The sequence below is a fragment of the Hyperoodon ampullatus genome (assembly GCF_949752795.1).
Source record: "Hyperoodon ampullatus genome assembly, chromosome: X".
NCBI lineage: Eukaryota > Metazoa > Chordata > Mammalia > Artiodactyla > Ziphiidae > Hyperoodon > Hyperoodon ampullatus.
In genome coordinates, this window is record NC_136913.1 from 13364012 (window position 1) to 13383759 (window position 19748).

A 19748-nucleotide genomic window follows, 5' to 3' on the forward strand; every position below is an offset into this window, starting at 1 on the left:
AGTACAGTACTTGAAACCTGTTTCTAAAATAAGACTGGGTCATGGCACATGAGGCTGTATTCTTTCCTCAAGGAAAAAGGAAAAGCAATATCTTACCATCCTAAGAAAAATCATAGATATCCTAAAATAGCAAGCAGTGTTACAGATACTTTTTATTTAAGTTTTCAAGTTGTTAAATTTTTATTTGTGAATAGGTCATGTCTTTACATGGTTCGAAACTGAAACCTATGGAGTAAAAGTATTCAGAAACAGGTATTCAGTAAAAAGTCTTTGGACTGCTATGCCAACCACACTGTTCCTCTCCGTAGTTTCATTTATTATTTTTCTTTCCAGGGATCTTTGTTACCTATATAAGCGACTATAGTAAATATGCAATACATATATAAGCAACTATAGTATATATGTAATTCTTTCTCCCTCCCATCTCTTTTAAAAAAGTAGTGTATTTATACACTATTGTGTATCCTGCTTTTTTCTTCACGACTTACAGATCATTCTAAATCAATATGTGATAAGCTGTCTAACTCTTGTTTATGGCTGCATAGTATTCCAGTGTCTAGAGATGAACCATAAATTGTTTAAGAAATAACCATAAGTTATTTAATTTCCTTTTGATGTGTCTTTAATTTGCTTCCAGTTGTTTGCTGTTGAACAGTTTTTAATTTAAAAGGTAATATATACTGTCATTTCCATTTTTTGGAAATGATCTTACTACTTAGAAGTGAGAGACCAGGAGTAAGTAGTTATGTGTTAAATTTTTAATACTCCATAACAATGAAACATATTTGGTTTTTTTGTTTTTTGGTGTTTTTTTTACATATTTATTGGAGTATAATTGCTTAACAATGGTGTGTTAGTTTCTGCTTTATAACAAAGTGAATCAGTTATACATATACATATGTTCCCATATCCCCTCCCTCTTGCGTCTCCCTCCCACCCTCCCTGTCCCACCCCTCCAGGTGGTCACAAAGCACCGAGCTGATCTCCCTGTGCTATGCGGCTGCTTCCCACTAGCTATCTACCTTACATTTGGTAGTGTACATATGTCCATGCCTCTCTCTCGCTTTGTCACAGCTTACCCTTCCCCCCCCATATCCTCAAGTCCATTCTCTACTAGGTCTTTGTCTTTATTCCTATCTTACCGCTAGGTTCTTCATGACATTTTTTTTCTTTTTAAATTCCATATATATGTGTTAGCATACGGTATTTGTCTTTCTCTTTCTGACTTGCTTCACTTTGTATGACAGACTCTAGGTCTATCCACCTCATTACAAATAGCTCAATTTCATCTCTTTTTATGGCTGAGTAATATTCCATTGTATATATGTGCCACATCTTCTTTATCCATTCATCGGATGATGGACACTTAGGTTGTTTCCATCTCCGGGCTATTGTAAATAGGACTGCAATGAACATTTTGGTACATGACTCTTTTTAAATTATGGTTTTCTCAGGGTATATGCCCAGTAGTGGGATTGCTGGGTCATATGGTAGTTCTATTTGTAGTTTTTTCAGGAACCTCCATACTGTTCTCCATAGTGGCTGTACCAATTCACATTCCCACCAGCAGTGCAAGAGGGTTCCCTTTTATCCACACCCTCTCAAGCATTTATTGTTTCTAGATTTTTTGATGATGGCCATTCTGACTGGTGTGAGATGATATCTCATTGTAGTTTTGATTTGCATTTCTCTAATGATTAAAGATGCTGAGCATTCTTTCATGTGTTTGTTGGCAGTCTGTATATCTTCTGTGGAGAAATGTCTGTTTAGGTCTTCTGCCCATTTTTGGATTGGGTTGTTTGTTTTTTTGTTATTGAGCTGCATGAGCTGCTTATAAATTTTGGAGATTAATCCTTTGTCAGTTGCTTCATTTGCAAATCTTTTCTCCCATTCTGAGGGTTGTCTTTTGGTCTTGTTTATGGTTTCCTTTGCTGTGCAAAAGCTTTGAAGTTTCATTAGGTCCCATGTGTTTATTTTTGTCTTTATTTCCATTTCTCTAGGAGGTGGGTCAAAAAGGATCTTGCTGTGATTTATGTCATAGAGTGTTCTGCCTATGTTTTCCTCTAAGAGTTTGATAGTTTCTGGCCTTACATTTAGGTCTTTAATCCATTTTGAGCTTATTTTTGTGTATGGTGTTAGGGAATGATCTAATCTCATACTTTTACATGTCCCTGTCCAGTTTTCCAAGCACCACTTATGGAAGAGGCTGTCCTTTCACCACTGTACATTCCGGCCTCCTTTATCAAAGATAAGGTGACCATATGTGCGTGGGTTTATCTCTGGGCTTTCTATCCTGTTCCATTGATCTATCTTTCTGTTTTTGTGCCAGTACCATACTGTCTTGATTACTGTAGCTTTGTAGTATAGTCTGAAGTCAGTGAGGCTGATTCCTCCAGCTCCATTTTTCGTTCTCAAGATTGCTTTGGCTATTCGGGGTCTTTTGTATTTCCATACAGATTGTGAAATTTTTTGTTCTAGTTCTGTGAAAAATGCCAGTGGTAGTTTGATAGGGATTGCATTGAATCTGTAGATTGCTTTGGGTAGTAGAGTCATTTTCACAATATTGATTCTTCCAATCCAGGAACATGGTATATCTCTCCATCTATTTGTATCATCTTTAATTTCTTTCATCAGTGTCTTATAATTTTCTGCATACAGGTCTTTTGTCTCTTTAGGTAGGTTTATTCCTAGATATTTTATTCTTTTTGTTGCAATGGTAAATGGGAGTGTTTTCTTGATTTCACTTTCAGATTTTTCATCACTAGTGTATAGGAATGCCAGAGATTTCTGTGCATTAATTTTGTATCCTGCTACTTTACCAAATTCATTGATTAGCTCTAGTAGTTTTCTGGTAGCATCTTTAGGATTCTCTATGTATAGTATCATGTCATCTGCAAACAGTGACAGCTTTACTTCTTCTTTTCCGATTTGGATTCCTTTTATTTCCTTTTCTTCTCTGATTGCTGTGGCTAAAACATCCAAAACTATGTTGAATAAGACTGGTGAGAGTGGGCAACCTTCTCTTGTTCCTGATCTTAGTGGAAATGGTTTCAGTTTTTCACCATTGAGGACGATGTTGGCTGTGGGTTTGTCATATATGGCCTTTATTATGTTGAGGAAAGTTCCCTCTATGCCTACTTTCTGCAGGGTTTTTATCATAAATGGGTGTTGAATTTTGTCGAAAGCTTTCTCTGCATCTATTGAGATGATCATATGGTTTTTCTCCTTCAATTTGTTAATATGGTGTATCCCGTTGATTGATTTGCATATATTGAAGAATCCTTGCATTCCTGGAATAAACCCCACTTGATCATGGTGTATGATCCTTTTAATGTGCTGTTGGATTCTGTTTGCTAGTATTTTGTTGAGGATTTTTGCATCTATGTTCATCAGTGATATTGGCCTGTAGTTTTCTTTCTTTGTGACATCCTTGTCTGGTTTTGGTATCAAGGTGATGGTGGCCTCATAGAATGAGTTTGGGAGTGTTCCTCCCTCTGCTGTATTTTGGAAGAGTTTGAGAAGGATAGGTGTTAGCTCTTCTCTAAATGTTTGATAGAATTCGCCTGTGAAGCCATCTGGTCCTGGGCTTTTGTTTGTTGTAAGATTTTTAATCACAGTTTCAATTTCAGTGCTTGTGATTGGTCTGTTCATATTTTCTATTTCTTCCTGTTTCAGTCTTGGCAGATTGTGCATTTCTAAGAATTTGTCCATTTCTTCCAGGTTGTCCATTTTATTGGCATAGAGTTGCTTGTAGTAATCTCTCACGATATTTTGTATTTCTGCAGTGTCAGTTGTTACTTCTCCTTTTTCATTTCTAATTCTATCGATTTGAGTCTTCTCCCTTTTTTTCTTGATGAGTCTGCCTAATGGTTTATCAATTTTGTTTGTCTTCTCAAAGAACCAGCTTTTAGTTTTACTGATCTTTGCTATCATTTCCTTCATTTCTTTTTCATTTATCTCTGATGTGATTTTTATAATTTCTTTCCTTCTGCTAACTTCGGGGTGTTTTTGTTCTTCTTTCTCTAATTGCTTTAGGTGCAAGGTTAGGTTGCTTTTTTTGTTTTTTGTTTTTTGTTTTTTTTTGCGGTATGTGGGCCCTTCCACTTGCGGAGCACAGGCTCCGGACGCGCAGGCTCAACGGCCATGGCTCATGGGCCCAGCCGCTCCGCGGCATGTGGGATCTTCCCGGACCGGGGCACGAACCCGTGTCCCCTGCATCGGCAGGCAGACTCTCAACCACTGCACCACCAGGGAAACTCAAGGTTAGGTTGTTTATTCGAGATGTTTCCTGTTTCTTAAGGTGGGATTGTATTGCTATAAACTTCCCTCTTAGAACTGCTTTTGCTGCATCCCATAGGTTTTGCGTTGTTGTGTCTCCACTGTCATTTGTTTGTAGGTATTTTTTGATTTCGTCTTTGATTTTTTCAGTGATCACTTCGTTATTAAGTAGTGTATTGTTTAGCCTCCATGTGTTTGTATTTTTTACAGATCTTTTCCTGTAATTGATATATAGTCTCATAGCATTGTGGTTGGAAAAGATACTTGATACAATTTCAATTTTCTTAAATTTACCAAGGCTTGATTTGTGACCCAAGATATGATCTATCCTGGAGAATGTTCCATGAGCACTTGAGAAAAATGTGTATTCTGTTGTTTTTGGATGGAATGTCCTATAAATATCAATTAAGTCCATCTTGTTTAATGTATCATTTAAAGCTTGTGTTTCCTTATTTATTTTCATTTTGGATGATCTGTCCATTGGTGAAAGTGGGGTGTTAAAGTCCCCTACTATGAATGTGTTACTGTCGATTTCCCCTTTTATGGCTGTTAGTATTTGCCTTATGTATTGAGGTGCTCCTATGTTGGGTGCATAAATATTTACAATTGTTATATCTTCTTCTTGGATCGATCCCTTGATCATTATGTAGTGTCCTTCTTTGTTGTAATAGTCTTCGTTTTAAAGTCTATTTTGTCTGATTTGAGAATTGCTACTCCAGCTTTCTTTTGGTTTCCATTTGCGGGGAATATCTTTTTCCATCCCCTCATTTTCAGTCTGTATGTGTCCCTAGGTCTGAAGTGGGTCTCTTGTAGACAGCATATATATGGGTCTTCTTTTTTTTTTTTTTTTTTTTTTTTTTGCGGTACATGGGCCTCTGACTGTTGTGGCCTCTCCCATTGCGGAGCAGAGGCTCCGGACGCGCAGGCTCAGCAGCCATGGCTCACGGGCCCAGCCGCTCCGCGGCATGTGGGATCTTCCCAGACCGGGGCACGAACCCGTGTCCCCTGCATCGGCAGGCGGACTCTTAACCACTGCGCCACCAGGGAAGCCCATGGGTCTTCTTTTTGTATCCATTCAGCCAGTCTGTGTGTTTTGGTTGTAGCATTACTCCATTTACATTTAAGGTAGTTATTGATATGTATGTTCCTATTACCATTTTCTTAATTGTTTTGTGTTTGCTATTGTAGGTCTTTTCCTTCTCTTGTGTTTCCTGCCTAGAGAATTTCCTTTAGCATTTGCTGTGAAGCTGTTTTGGTGGTGCTCAATTCTCTTAGCTTTTGCTTGTCTGTAAAGGTTTTAATTTCTCCATCAAATCTGAATGAGATCCTTGCTGGGTAGAGTAATCTTGGTTGTAGGTTTTTCTCCTTCATCACTTTAAATATGTCCGGCCAGTACCTTCTGGCTTTCGCAGTTTCTGCTGAAAGATCAGCTGTTAACCTTATGGGGATTCCCTTGTGTGTTATTTGTTGTTTTTCCCTTGCTGCTTTTAATATTTGTTCTTTGTATTTAATTTTTGATAGTTTGATTAATATGTGTCTTTGCATATTTCCCCTTGGATTTATTATATATGCGACTCTCTGTGCCTCCTGGACTTGATTTAGTATTTCCTTTCCCATAGTTGGGAAGTTTTCAACTATAATCTCTTCAAATATTTTCTCAGTCCCTTTCTATTTCTCTTCTTCTTCTGGGACCCCTGTAATTCGAATGTTGGTGCGTTTAATGTTGTCCCAGAGGTCTCTGAGACTGTCCTCAATTCTTTTCATTCTTTCTTCTTTATTCTGGTCTGCGGTAGTTATTTCCACTATTTTATCTTCCAGGTCACTTATCCGTTCTTCTGCCTCAGTTATTCTGCTATTGATTCCTTCTAGAGAATTTTTAATTTCATTTATTGTGTTGTTCATCACTGTTTGTTTGCTCTTTAGTTCTTCTAGTTCCTTGTTAAACGTTTCTTGTATTTTTTCTATTCTATTTCCAGGATTTTGAATTATCTTTACTGTCATTACTGTGAATTCTTTTTCAGGTAGACTGCCTATTTCCTCTTCATTTGTTAGGTCTGGTGGGTTTTTGCCTTGCTCCTTTATCTGCTGTGTTTCTCTGTCTTCTCATTTTGCTTAACTTACTGTGTTTAGGGTCTCCTTTTCGCAGGCTGCAGGTTTGTAGTTCCCGTTGTTTTTGGTGTCTGTCCCCAGTGGCTAAGGTTGGTTCAGTGGGTTATGTAGGCTTCCTGGTGGAGGGGACTAGTGCCTGTGTTCTGGTGGATGAGGCTGGATCTTGTCTTTCTGGTGGGCAGGTCCACGTCTGGTGGTGTGTTTTGGGGTGTCTGTGGACTTTTTATGATTTTAGGCAGCCTCTCTGCTAATGGGTGGCATTGTGTTCCTTTCTTGCTAGTTGTTTGGCATAGAGTGTCCATCACTGTAGCTTGCTGGTCGTTGAGTGAAGCTGGGTGCTGTTGTTGAGATGGAGATCTCTGGAAGATTTTCACCATTTGATATTATGTGGAGCTGGGAGGTCTCTTGTGGACCAGTGTCCTGAAGTTGGCTCTCCCACCTCAGAGGCACAGCACTGACTCCTGGCTGCATCACCAAGAACCTTTCATCCACACGTCTCAGACTCCTCAATTTGGGATGTTTCATTGTCTATTCATGTATTCCACAGATGCAGGGTACATCAAGTTGATTGTGGAGCTTTAATCCACCGCCACTGCTTCCGAGGCTGCTGGGAGAGATTTCCCTTTCTCTTTGTTCTCACAGCTCCCGGGGCTCAACTTCAGATTTGGCCCCGCCTCTGCATGTAGGCCGCTGGAGGGCGTCTGTTCTTTGCTCAGACAGGACGGAGTTAAAGGAGCCGCTGATTCGCAGGCTCTGGCTCACTCAGGCCGGTGGGGGGGGGGGCATGGATGCGGAGCGAGCCTCCAGCGTCAGAGGCCACCATGACGTTGCACCAGCCTGAGGCCGCTGTGCGTTCTCCCGAGTATGTTGTCCCTGGGTCATGGGACCCTGGCAGTAGCAGGCTGCACAGGCTCCCGGGAGGGGAGGTGTGGATAGTGACCTGTGCTCGCACACAGGCTTCTTGGTGGTGGCGGCAGCAGCCCCAGTGTCCCACTCCCGTCTCTGGGGTCCGCGCTTTCAGCCGCGGCTCGCGCCCGTCTCTGGAGCTCTTTTACGCGGCGCTCTGAATCCCCTCTCCTCGCGCACCAGGAAACAAAGAGGGAAGAAAAAGTCTCTTGCCTCTTCTGCAGCTCCAGACTTCTCCCCGGACTCCCTCCTGGCTAGCCGTGGCGCACTAGCCCCCTTCAGGCTGTGTTCACGCCGCCAACCCAAGTCCTCTCCCTGCGCTCTGACCGAAACCCGAAACCCGGGCCTCAGCTCCCAGGCCCGCCCGCCCCGGCGGCTGAGCAGAGAAGCCTCTCGGGCTGGTGAGTGCTGGTCAGCACCGGTCCTCTGTGCGGGAATCTCTCCGCTTTGCCCTCCGCACCCCTGTTGCTGTGCTCTCCTCCGCGACTCGGAAGCTTTCCCTCTCCGCCACCCGCAGTCTCCGCCCGCAAAGGGGCTTCTAGTGTGTGGAAACCTTTCCTCCTTCACGGCTCCCTCCCACTGGTGCAGGTCCCGTCCCTATCCTTTTGTCTCTGTTTATTCTTTTTTCTTTTGCCCTACCCAGGTATGTGGGGAGTTTCTTGCCTTTGGGAGGTCTGAGGTCTTCTGCCAACGTTTAGTAGGTGTTCTGTAGGAGTTGTTCCACATATAGATGTATTTCTGATGTATCTGTGGGGAGGAAGGTGATCTCCCCGTCTTACTCTTCCGCCATCTTCCCCGGGAGTCCAATGAAACATATTTGGATAATGACTTTTTTAAATAAACTGTGAAACCTATGGATTTGGTATGCTTTGGGTTAATTTGATTAATATTTCAATTATTTGATTTTTACAATCTTCTACTTTGTACTGGCAAAATTGTATTCAACTAGAACCAAAGGACTAGCAAAAGGAAAAGTTTTGGTGTGTGCTTTTCTTTGTTTTCTTTCATTTTAAAAAAGTTGAACCAATATTTTTGGGGGGGAGTCATCTTTTATTTTTACAGTACATCTGTTATTTGTACAATACATCTGGAACCTATCAAAGATCATCTCTTAGCGACTGAATAAAATATCTGAACCACAAGTTACTCTTACTCTCCACGAGGATGATGTGTCATACAGAAAGTTCTCAGCAGCTTTTGGCAACCAGCTAAAGATGATTTTCAAAAGGAAAAAAAAGAAAAGAAGAAATAGTACGAAGTCCCTAGACAACACTTATGATCTGAGACTCAGATTTATTTTAAAGGATAACAAATATATATTATCCTTAGGTCTGAGATTCTGTTTCCAGACTATTAGAACTCAACAATCCTCCACAGAACTCCCAACACACTTCAACTCACTGCAAGAGAAACTGGGTGGGGTGGGGATAACAGAAAATTGAATTTTTCCTATACAGACATGCACAATTATTTCTTCAGCCAAATTGGACCTTAAACTGGTTACGAGTATCTTGATTCCCAGACATCTGAAAAACCAAATGAAAAGTCTCTATTATTACTGAATGATGGTCTTATTACTGAATGATGGTCATTAAAGATGGCTGAAAATGTTTCTTTTTTTCCCCCTTAAACATCCAATTATTTCTGTCTTTTTTTAACTTTTATTGGAGTATAGTTGCTTTAAAATGTTGCGTAAGTTTCAGGTGTACAGCCAAGTGAATCAGTTATACATATATATACATATATATCCATTCTTTTTCAGATTCTTTTCCCATATATTACAGAGTGTTGAGTAGAGTTCCATGTTCTGTACAGTAGGTCCTTGTTACTTATCTATTTTATATACAGTAGTGTGTATATGTTAATCCCAATCTCCTAATTTATCACTACCCCCATGTTTCCCCTTTGGTAACCGTAAGTTTGATGTCAAGATCTGTGAGTCTGTTTCTGTTTTTTAAATAAGTTCATTTGTATCATTTTTTTATTAGTTTCCACATATAAGTGATATCATGTGATATTTGTCTTTCTCTGTCTGACTTCACTTAGCATGATCATCTCTAAGTCCATCCATGTTGCTGCAAATGGCATTAATTCTTTCCTTTTATGGCTGAGTAATATTCCATTATATATATGTACCACATCTTCTTTATCCATTCCTCTCTTGGGCATTTAGGTTGCTTCCATGTCTTGGCTATTGCAAATAGTGCTGCAGTGAACGTTGGGGTATATGTATCTTTTCAAATTATGGTTTTCTCTGGATATATGCCCAGGAAGTGGGATTGCTGGATCATATGGTAGTTCTATTTTTAGTTTTTTAAGGAACCTCCATACTATTCTCCATAATGGTTGTACCAACTTTCATTCCCACCAACAGTGCAGGAGGGTTCTGTTTTCTCCACATCCTCTCCAGCATTTATGGTTTGTAGATTTTTTTTTTTTAATGATGGCCATTCTGACCAGTGTGAGCTGATACCTCATTGTAGTTTTTTTTTTTTTTTTTTTTTGCGGTACGCGGGCCTCTCACTGCTGCGGCTTCTCCCGTTGCGGAGCACAGGCTCCGGATGCGCAGGCTCAGCGGCCATGGCTCACGGGTCCAGCTGCTCCGCGGCATGCGGGATCCTCCCAGACCGGGGCACGAACCCGCGTCCCCCACATCAGCAGGCGGACTCGCAACCACTGCGCCACCAGGGAAGCCCCCTCATTGTAGTTTTGATTTGCATTTCTCTAATAATTAGTTATGTTGAGCATCTTTTAATGTACTTCTTGGCCATGTGTATATTTTCTTTGGAGAAATGTCTATTTAGATCTTCTGCCCATTTTTTGATTGGGTTGTTTTGTTTTAACTGCATGAGCTGTTTGTATATTTTGCACATTAATCCTTTGTTGGTCGCTTTGTTTACAAATATTTTCTCCCAATCTGTGGGTTGTCTGTTTTGTTTATGGTTTCCTTTGCTGTGCAAAAGCTTGTAAGTTTAAGCAGGTCCCATTTCTTTATTTTTATTTTCATTTTTATTACTCTAGGTGGTGGAACAAAAAAGATATCGCTGCAATTTATGTCAGAGAGTGTTCAGCCTATGTTTTCTTCTAAGAGTTTTATGGTATCTGGTCTTACATTTAGGTCTTTGATCCATTTTGAGTTTACTTTTGTGTATGGTGTTAGAGAATGTTTTAATTTCGTTCTTTTACATGTAGCTGTCCAGTTTTCCCAGCACCATTTACTCAGGAGACTGTCTTGCCTCCTTTGTCCTAGTTTAGTTGACCATAGGTTGGTGTGTTTACTTCTGGACTTCCTATCCTATTGCATTGATCTATATTTCTGTTTTTGTGCCAGTGCCATAATGTTTTGATTACTGTAGCTTTGTAGTATAGTCTCCAGATTGCTTTGGATATTTGGGGTCTTTTGTGTATCCATTCAAATTTTTAAATTTTTTGTTCTACTTCTGTGGAAAATGCCATTGGTAATTTGATACGAATTGCATTGAATCTGTAGATTGCCTTGAGTAGTGTAGTCATTTTGACAATATTGATTCTTCCAGTCCAAAAACATGGTATATCTTTCCATCTGTTTGTGTCATCTTCAGTTTCTTTTATTAGCGTCTTATAGTTTTCAGAGTACACGTCTTTTGCTTCCTTACATAGGTTTATTCCTAGGTATTCTTTTTGATGTAATGGTAAATGGGATTGTTTCCTTAATTTCTCTTTCTGATCTTTCATTGTTACTGTATAGGGATGCAAGACATTTCTGTGTATTAATTTTGTATCCTGCACCTTTACTGGATTCATGGATGAGCTCTAGTAAGTTTTCTAGTAGCACGTTTAGGATTTTCTATGTATAGTATCATGTCATCTGCAAACAGTGACAGTTTTACTTCTTTTCCATTTTGGATTCCTTTTATATCTTCTCTGATAGTTTTGGAAGTCCTATACACAGCAATGTTGTATAAAAGTGGTGAGAGTGCACACCCTTGTCTTGTTCCTGATCTTAGAGGTATTGCTTTCAGCTTTTCACCATTGAGTATGATGTTAGCTGTAGGTTTGTCATAAATGCCTTTTATTATGTTGAGGTATGTTCCCTTTATGCCCACCTTCTGGAGAGTTTTTTATCATAAATGGGTGTTGAATTTTGTCAAAAGCTTTTTGTGCATCTATTGAGATGATCATATGGTTTTTATTCTTTGGTTTGTCAATTTGGTGTATCACACTTATTGATTTGTGGATATTAAAAATCCTTGCATCCCTTTGGATAAATCCTACTTGATCTTGGTGTATGATCCTTTTAATGTATTGTTGGATTCAGTTTCCTAGTATTTTGTTGAGGATTTTTACATCAATGTTCATCAGTGACATTGGCCTGTAATTTTCTTTTTTTGATATCTTTGTCTGGTTTTGGTACTAGGGTGATGGTGGCCTCATAGAATGAGTTTGGGAGTGTTTCTTCCTGTGCAATATTTTGGAATAGTTTCGGAAGGATAGGTTTAACTCTTCTCTAAATGTTTTATAGAATTCACCTATGAAGCCATCTGGTCCTGGAGTTTTGTTTCTTGGGAATTTTTAAATCACAGTTTCCATTTCAGTACTTGTGATTGGTCTGTTTATATTTTCTGTTTCTTCCTGGTTCATTCTTCGGAGATTGTACATTTCTAAGAATTTGTCCATTTCTTCTAGGTTGTCCATTTTATTGGCATATAGTTGCTTGTAATAGTCTCTTGTGATCCTTTGTATTTCTGTGGTGTTTGTTGTAATTTCTCCTTTTTCATTTCTAATTTTATTTATCAATTTTGTTTATTTTCTCAAAGAACCATCTTTTAGTTTCATTGATCTTTTCTATTGTTGTCTTCATCTCTATTTCATTTATTTCTGCTCTGATCTTTATGATTTGTTTCCTTCTATTAGCTTTGGGTTTTGTTTTTTCTTCTCTTTCTAGTTGCTTTAGGGGTAAGCTTAGGTTGTTCCTTTGAGATTTTTCTTGTTTCATTAAGGTAAGATTGTATTGCTGTAAACTTCCCTCTTAGAATTGCTTTGCCGCTTCCCATAGGTTTTGGATCTTTGTGTTTTCATTGTCATTGTCTCTAGGTATTTTTTGGTTTCCTCGTTGATTAATTCAGTGATCCATTGGTGGTTTATTAGCATATTGTTCAACTTCCACGTGTTTGTGTTTTTTACGGTTTTTTTCTTGTAGTTGATGTCTGTCTCATAGCATTGTGGTTGGAGAAGATTGTTGATATGATTTCAGTTTTCTTAAATTTACCAAGGCTCACTTTGTGGTCCAGCATGTGATCAGTCCTGGAGAATGTTTCCCGTGTACTTGAGAAGAATGTGTATTCTGCTGCTTTTGGATGGAATGCTCTATAAATATCAGTTAAGTCTATCTGGTCTAATCTGTCATTTAAGGCCTGTGTTTCCTTATTGATTTTCTGTCTGGATGATCTGTCCATTGTTGTGAGGTGTTAAAAGTCCCCCACGATTATTGTGTTACTGTCAATTTCTCCTTTTATATCTGTTAACATTTGCCTTATGTATTGAGGTGCTCCTAAGTTGGGTGCATATATATTTACAATTGTTATATCTTCTTCTTTGATTGATCCATTGATCATTATGTAGTGTCCTTCTTTGTGTCTTGTAACAGTCTTTAGTTTAAAGTCTATTTTGTCTGATATGAGCATTGGAACTCCAGCTTTCTTTTGACTTCCATTTGCATGGAATACCTTTTTCAGTCCCCTCACTTTCAGTCTGTATGTCCCTAGATTTGAAGTGGGTCTTTTTTTGTGTGTGTGTGTTACGCGGGCCTCTCACCGTTGTGGCCTCTCCCATTGCGGAGCACAGGCTCCGGACGTGCAGGCTCAGTGGCCATGGCTCACGGGCCCAGCTGCTCTGCGGCATGTGGGATCTTCCCGGACCGGGGCACGAACCCGTGTCCCCTGCATCGGCAGGCGGACTCTCAACCACTGCACTACCAGGGAAGCCCTGAAGTGGGTTTCTTGTAGACAGCATATATATGGGTTTGTATCCATTCAGCCAGTCTGTGTCTTTTGGTTTGAGCATTTAATCCATTTACATTTAAGGTAATTATCTGTATGTATGTTCTTATTGCCATTTTTTATTTTATTTTTTTGGCCATGCTGCATGACTTGCAGGATCTTAGTTCCCCAACCAGGGATTGAACCCAGGCCATGGCAGTGAAAGCACCAAGTCCTATGCACTCGACCATCAGGGAATTCCCTCCTTAATGCCATTTTAATTGTTTTTTCCATTTGTACGTCTTTTTTCTCCCCTTCCTCTTTTGTTCTCTTGTGATATGATGACTTACTTTAGTGTGTGTTTGGATTCCTTTTTGTGTGTCTATTGCAGATTTTTGGTTTGCGGTTACCATGTTTTGATATAGCAGTCTATATATGAATAAGATTGTTTTAAGTTGCTGGTCTTTTAATTTCAAATGCATTTCCAATATCCTGCATTTGTACTTCCCTCTTCTCATGATTGATGGTTTTGATAGCGTATTTGTGTGTGGATTATTTCCTACCTTTACTGTTAGTTTGCCTTTACCAGTGAGCTTTTCCATTCATATTTTTCTTGTTTCTAGTCGTGGCCTTTTTACCCCCATCTAGAGAAGTTCCTTTAGCATTTGTTGCAAAGCTGGTCTGCTGGTGCAGAATACTCTTAGCTTTTGCTTGTCTGTAATGCTTTTGATTTCTCCATTGAATCTGAATGAGATCCTTGCTGGATAGAGTAATCTTGGTTGTAGGTTTTTCCCTTTCATCTCTTTAAATATATCATGCCACTCCCTTCTGGTCTGCAGAGTTTCTGCTGAAAAATCAGCTGATAACCTTCTGGGAGTTCCCTTGTATGTTATTCATTGCTTTTAATATTTTTTCTTTGTGTTTAATTTTTGTCAGCTTGATTAATATGTGTCTCGGGGTGTTCCTCCTTGGGTTTATCCTGTATGGGACTCTCTGCACTTCCTGGACATGGGTGACTGTTTCCTTTCCCATGTTAGGGAAGTTTTCAGCTATTATCTCTTCAAACATTTTCTTAGGTCCTTTCTCTCTCGTCCTTCTGGCACCCCTTTAATGTGAATGTTGGTCATTTAATGTTGTCACAGAGGTCTCTTAAGACTGTCCTCATTTCTTTTTGTTCTTTTTTCTCTATTCTGTTTCGTGGCGGTGATTTCCACCATCTGTCTTCCAGCTCATCTGTTCTTCTGCCTCATTCTGCTCTTGATTCCTTCTAGTGTATTTTTCATTTCAGTTATCATATTGTTCATCTGTGTTTGTTTTTTCTTTAGATCTTCTAGCTCTTTATTAAACATTTCTTGTATCTTCTTGGTCTGTGCTTCCATTCTTTTTCCGAGATCTTGGATCAACTTTACTATCATTACTCTGCATTCTTTTTTGGGTAGATTGCCTATCTGCACTTCATGTAGTTGTTCTTCTGGGGTTGTTATCTTGTTCCTTCATCTGGGACGTAATCCTCTGCTGGTCTCATTTTGTCTAACATGCTGTAATTGTGGTTTCTGTTCCGCAGCCTACAGGGTTGTAGTTCTTCTTGCTTCTGCTGTCTGCCCCCTGGTGGATGAGGCCACTCTAAGAGGCTTTTTCACGGAATTCCCTGGCGGTCCGGTGGTTAGGAGTCCATGCTTTCACTGCTGAGGGTCCACATTCAGTCCCTGGTTGGGGAAACTAAGATCTTTCAAGCCACACGGTGTGGCCAAAAACAAAAAACCATTTATTTAAGAGGCTTGTGCAGGTTTCCTGGTGGGAGGTACTGGTTCCTGCCCATTGGTATACGGAGCTGGGTCTTGTCCCTCTGGTGAGCAGCTGTGGGCTCAGGAAGACTTCAGGCAGAATGTCTGCTGATGGGTGGGGCTGTGTTCCCACTGTGTTGGTTGTGTGGCCCGAGGCATCCCAGCACTGGAGCCTGCAGGGTGTTGGGTGGGGCCAGGTCTTGGTGAGAAAATGGCAGCCTCCAGGAGAGCTCACGCCAATGAGCGCATCCCAGAGCTACCACCAGTTGTGTCTTTGTCCCCACAGTGAGCCACAGCTCCCCCCACCTCATAAGGAGACCCTCCAATACTAGCAGGTAGGTCTGGCCCAGGCTCCTATGAGGTCACTGCTTTTTCCTGTGGGTCCTGGTGCTCATCAGACCTTATGTGCATCCTCCAAGAGTGGAGTTTCTGTTTCCCCCAGTCCTGTGGAATTCTGTGGTCAAACCCTATTGGCCTTCAAAGCCAGATGCTCTTGGGGGCTCCTCCTGATGCCAGACCCTCAGGCTGGCAGCCTGTTGTGGGGCTCGGGACTTTCATTCCTGTGGGAGAACTTCTGCCATCTAATTATTTTCCAGTTTGTGGGTAGCCCACGCAGCAAGTATGGAATTTGATTTTTATCATGATTGCAACCCTTCTATCGTCTCGTTATGGCTTCTTGTCTTTGGATGTAGAATATCTTTTTTGGTAGGTTCCACTGTTTTATTTTGTCAATGTTTGTTTAGAAGTTAGTTGTGATTTTGGTGTTTTCATGAGAGGAGGTGAGCTCATGTCCTTCTACTCTACCATCTTGTCTCTTCCCTCAATCAGAAATGTTTCATTTTGGCGTGCTCAATTTTTGTCAACATTTTTATGCCTTCTAGGTTTCATGTTTTACTTAGAAAAGGGCTTCCCTTACTTAGGTTTTGTGTTTTTTGGGTTTTCTTGTTGTTTTTTTAATCCTCCTATGTGTTGTTCTGGAGCTTATGTCATTTTTTAAAAATATACACATACATTTAAAGCTTTTATTCATGTGAAATTCTTTTTGGTATAAAGAATGAGCTAGGGACTTCCCTGGTGGTCCAGTGGTAAAGAATCTGCCTTCCAGTGCAGAGGATACAGGTTCAATCCCTGGTCGGGGGACTAAGATCCCACGTGCTGCAGGGCATCTAAGACCACGCGCCACAACTACTGAGCTCGTGTGCCTTGATGAGAGAGCCCACATGCCGCAAACTACACAGCCCATGCACTCTGGAGCCAGCGCACCACAACTGCAGAGCCCATGCACCCTGGAGCCCGTGCACCACAGCTGGAGAGAGAAAACCCACATGCCACAACTAGAGAGAAGTCCATGTGCTGCAACGAAAGATCCCACATGCCACAACTAAGACCCGACACAGCCAAAAAAACAAAAAGTAAATTTTTTTTTTAAAAAAAAGAATGAGCTGAAGATCCAATTTGGTTCTTTTACAGATGGCTGGCCAGTTGTCCCACACCACATCCTGCTTTTTCCCTTGCTGTTTCGAAATGCTTGCTTTGTTTTAAATTTCACTATCTAATTAACTCTGTTTTCTTGGCCAGAGGAATGGATTTTCACTTTACTAAGAGAATTATTTCTCCACCAACCTCTTAGCAAGCTGATGCAAAATTCTTTTCTCTCAGGATCCTTTCAAGTATAGCTATCCACCACTTGTAGATGATGACTTCCAGACACCTTTGTGTGAAAATGGGCCTATTGCCAGTGAGGATGAAGCTTCAAGTAAAGAAGATATAGAAAGTGATGGCAAAGAAACCTTGGAAACAATTTGTAATGAAGAACAAACAGCTCTTCTTAAAAAGGTAATTTTTTTATAACATCTTTATTGGAGTATAATTGCTTTACAATGGTGTGTTAGTTTCTGCTTTATAACAGAGTGTATCAGTTGTACATATACATATGTTCCCATATCTCTTCCCTCTTTCGTCTCCCTCCCTCCCATGCTCCCTATCCCACCCCTCTAGGTGGTCACAAACCACCGAGCTGATTTCCCTGTGCTGTGCAGCTGCTTCCCACTAGCTATCTGTTTTACGTTTGATAGTGTATATATGTCCATGCCACTCTCTCACTTTGTCACAGCTTACCCTTCCCCCTCCCCATATCCTCAAGTCCATTCTCTACTAGGTTTGTGTCTTTATTCCCATCTTACCCCTAGGTTCTTCATGACCTTTTTTTTTCTTCTTAGATTCCATATATATGTGTTAGCATACGGTATTTGTTTTTCTCTTTCTGACTTGCTTCACTCTGTATGACAGACTCTAGGTCCATCCACCTCACTACAAATAACTCAATTTCATTTCTTTTTATGGCTGAATAATATTCCATTGTATATATGTGCCACATCTTCTTTATCCATTCATACATTGATGGGCACTTAGGTTGCTTCCATGTCCTGGCTATTGTAAATAGAGCTGCATTGAACATTGTGGTACATGACTCTTTTTGAATTATGGTATCTCTGAGTATATGCTGAGTAGTGAGATTGCTGGGTCGTATGGTACTTCTATTTTTAGTTTTTTAAGGAGCCTCCATACTGTTCTCCATAGTGGCTGTATCAATTTACATTCCCACCAACAGTGCAAGAGGGTTCCCTTTTCTCCACACCCTCTCCAGCATTTATTGTTTCTAGATTTTTTGATGATGGCCATTCTGACTGGTGTGAGATGATATCTCATTGTAGTTTTGATTTGCATTTCTCTAATGATTAATGATGTTGAGCATTCTTTCATGTGTTTGTTGGTGGTCTGTATATCTTCTTTGGAGAAAAATCTATTTAAGTCTTCTGCCCATTTTTGGATTGGGGTGTTTGTTTTTTTGTCATTGAGCTGCATGAGCTGCTTGTAAATTTTGGAGATTAATCCTTTGTCAGTTGCCTCATTTGCAAATATTTTCTCCCATTCTGAGGGTTGTCTTTTGGTCTTGTTTATGGTTTCCTTTGCTGTGCAAAAGCTTTGAAGTTTCATTCCCATGTGTTTATTTTTGCTTTTATTTCCATTTCTCTAGGAGGTGGGTCAAAAAGGATCTTGCTGTGATTTTTGTCATAGAGTGTTCTGCCTATGTTTTTCTCTAGGAGTTTGATAGTGTCTGGCCTTACTTTTAGGTCTTTAATCCATTTTGAGTTTCTTTTTGTGTATGGTGTTAGGGAGTGTTCTAATTTCATACTTATACATGTACCTGTCCAGTTTTCCCAGCACCACTTATTGAAGAGACTGTCTTTTCTCCACTGTATATTTTTGCCTCCTTTATCAAAGATAAGGTGACCATAGGTGCGTGGGTTTATCTCTCGGCTTTCTATCCTGTTCCATTGATCTATATTTCTGTTTTTGTGCCAGTACCATACTGTCTTGATTACTGTAGCTTTGTAGTATAGTCCAAAGTCAGGGAGCCTGATTCCTCCAGCTCCATTTTTCGTTCACAAGATTGCTTTGGCTATTCAGGGTCTTTTGTGTTTCCATACAAATTGTGAAATTTTTTGTTCTAGTTCTGTGAAAAATGCCAGTGGTAGTTTGATAGGGGTTGCATTGAATCTGTAGATTGCTTTGGGTAGTAGAGTCATTTTCACAATGTTGATTCTTCCAATCCAGGAACATGGTATATCTGTCCATCTATTTGTATCATCTTTAATTTCTTTCATCAGTGTCATTATTTTCTGCATACAAGTCTTTTGTCCCCTTAGGTAGGTTTATTCCTAGATATTTTATTCTTTTTGTTGCAATGGTAAATGGGAGTGTTTTCTTAATTTCACTCTCAGATTTTTCATCATTAGTGTATAGAAATGCCACAGATTTCAGTGCATTAGTTTTGTATCCTGCTACTTTAGCAAATTCATTAATTAGCTCTAGTAGTTTTCTGGTAGCATCTTTAGGATTCTCTATGTATAGTATCATGTCATCTGCAGTGACAGCTTTACTTCTCCTTTTCCAATTTGGATTCCTTTTATTTCTTTTTCTTCTCTGATTTCTGTGGCTAAAACTTCCAAAACCATGTTGAATAATAGTGGTGAGAGTGGGCAACCTTGTCTTGTTCCTGATCTTAGTGGAAATGGTTTCAGTTTTTCACCATTGAGGACAATGTTGGCTGTGGGTTTGTCATATATGGCCTTTATTATGTTGAGGAAAGTTCCCTCTATGCCTACTTTCTGCAGGGTTTTTATCATAAATGGGTGTTGAATTTTGTCGAAAGCTTTCTCTGCGTCTACTGATATGATCATATGGTTTTTCTCCTTCAATTTGTTAATATGGTTTATCCCGTTGATTGATTTGCGTATATTGAAGAATCCTTGCATTCCTGGAATAAACCCCACTTGATCATGGTGTATGATCCTTTTAATGTGCTGTTGGATTCTGTTTGCTAGTATTTTGTTGAGGATTTTTGCATCTATGTTCATCAGTGATATTGGCCTGTAGTTTTCTTACTTTGTGACATCTTTGTCTGGTTTTGGTATCAGTGTGATGGTGGCCTTGTAGAATGAGTTTGGGAGTGTTCCTCCCTCTGCTATATTTTGGAAGAGTTTGAGAAGGATAGGTGTTAGCTCTTCTCTAAATGTTTGATAGAATTCGCCTGTGAAGCCATTTGGTCCTGGGCTTTTGTTTGTTGGAAGATTTTTTTTTTTTTAAAGTGCATCAGTCATACATATACATCTGTTCCCACATCCCTTCCCTCTTGTGTCTCCCTCCCTCC

The 19748-nt window shown here is 40.0% G+C and overlaps 1 protein-coding gene across 1 annotated transcript in view; it reads left to right on the forward strand.

The window, feature by feature from the left end:
* The window catches only part of MOSPD2 (motile sperm domain containing 2), a gene marked incomplete at its 3' end in the record, with an annotated part of 53132 nt that overhangs the window by 15684 nt on the left and 17700 nt on the right, over positions 1-19748 (forward strand). Inside the window, exon 7 of the mRNA XM_079727918.1 lies at positions 16694-16870. Coding sequence (XP_079584044.1) covers positions 16694-16870 — 177 coding nt within the window. The remainder of the gene's footprint in view (positions 1-16693; positions 16871-19748) is intronic.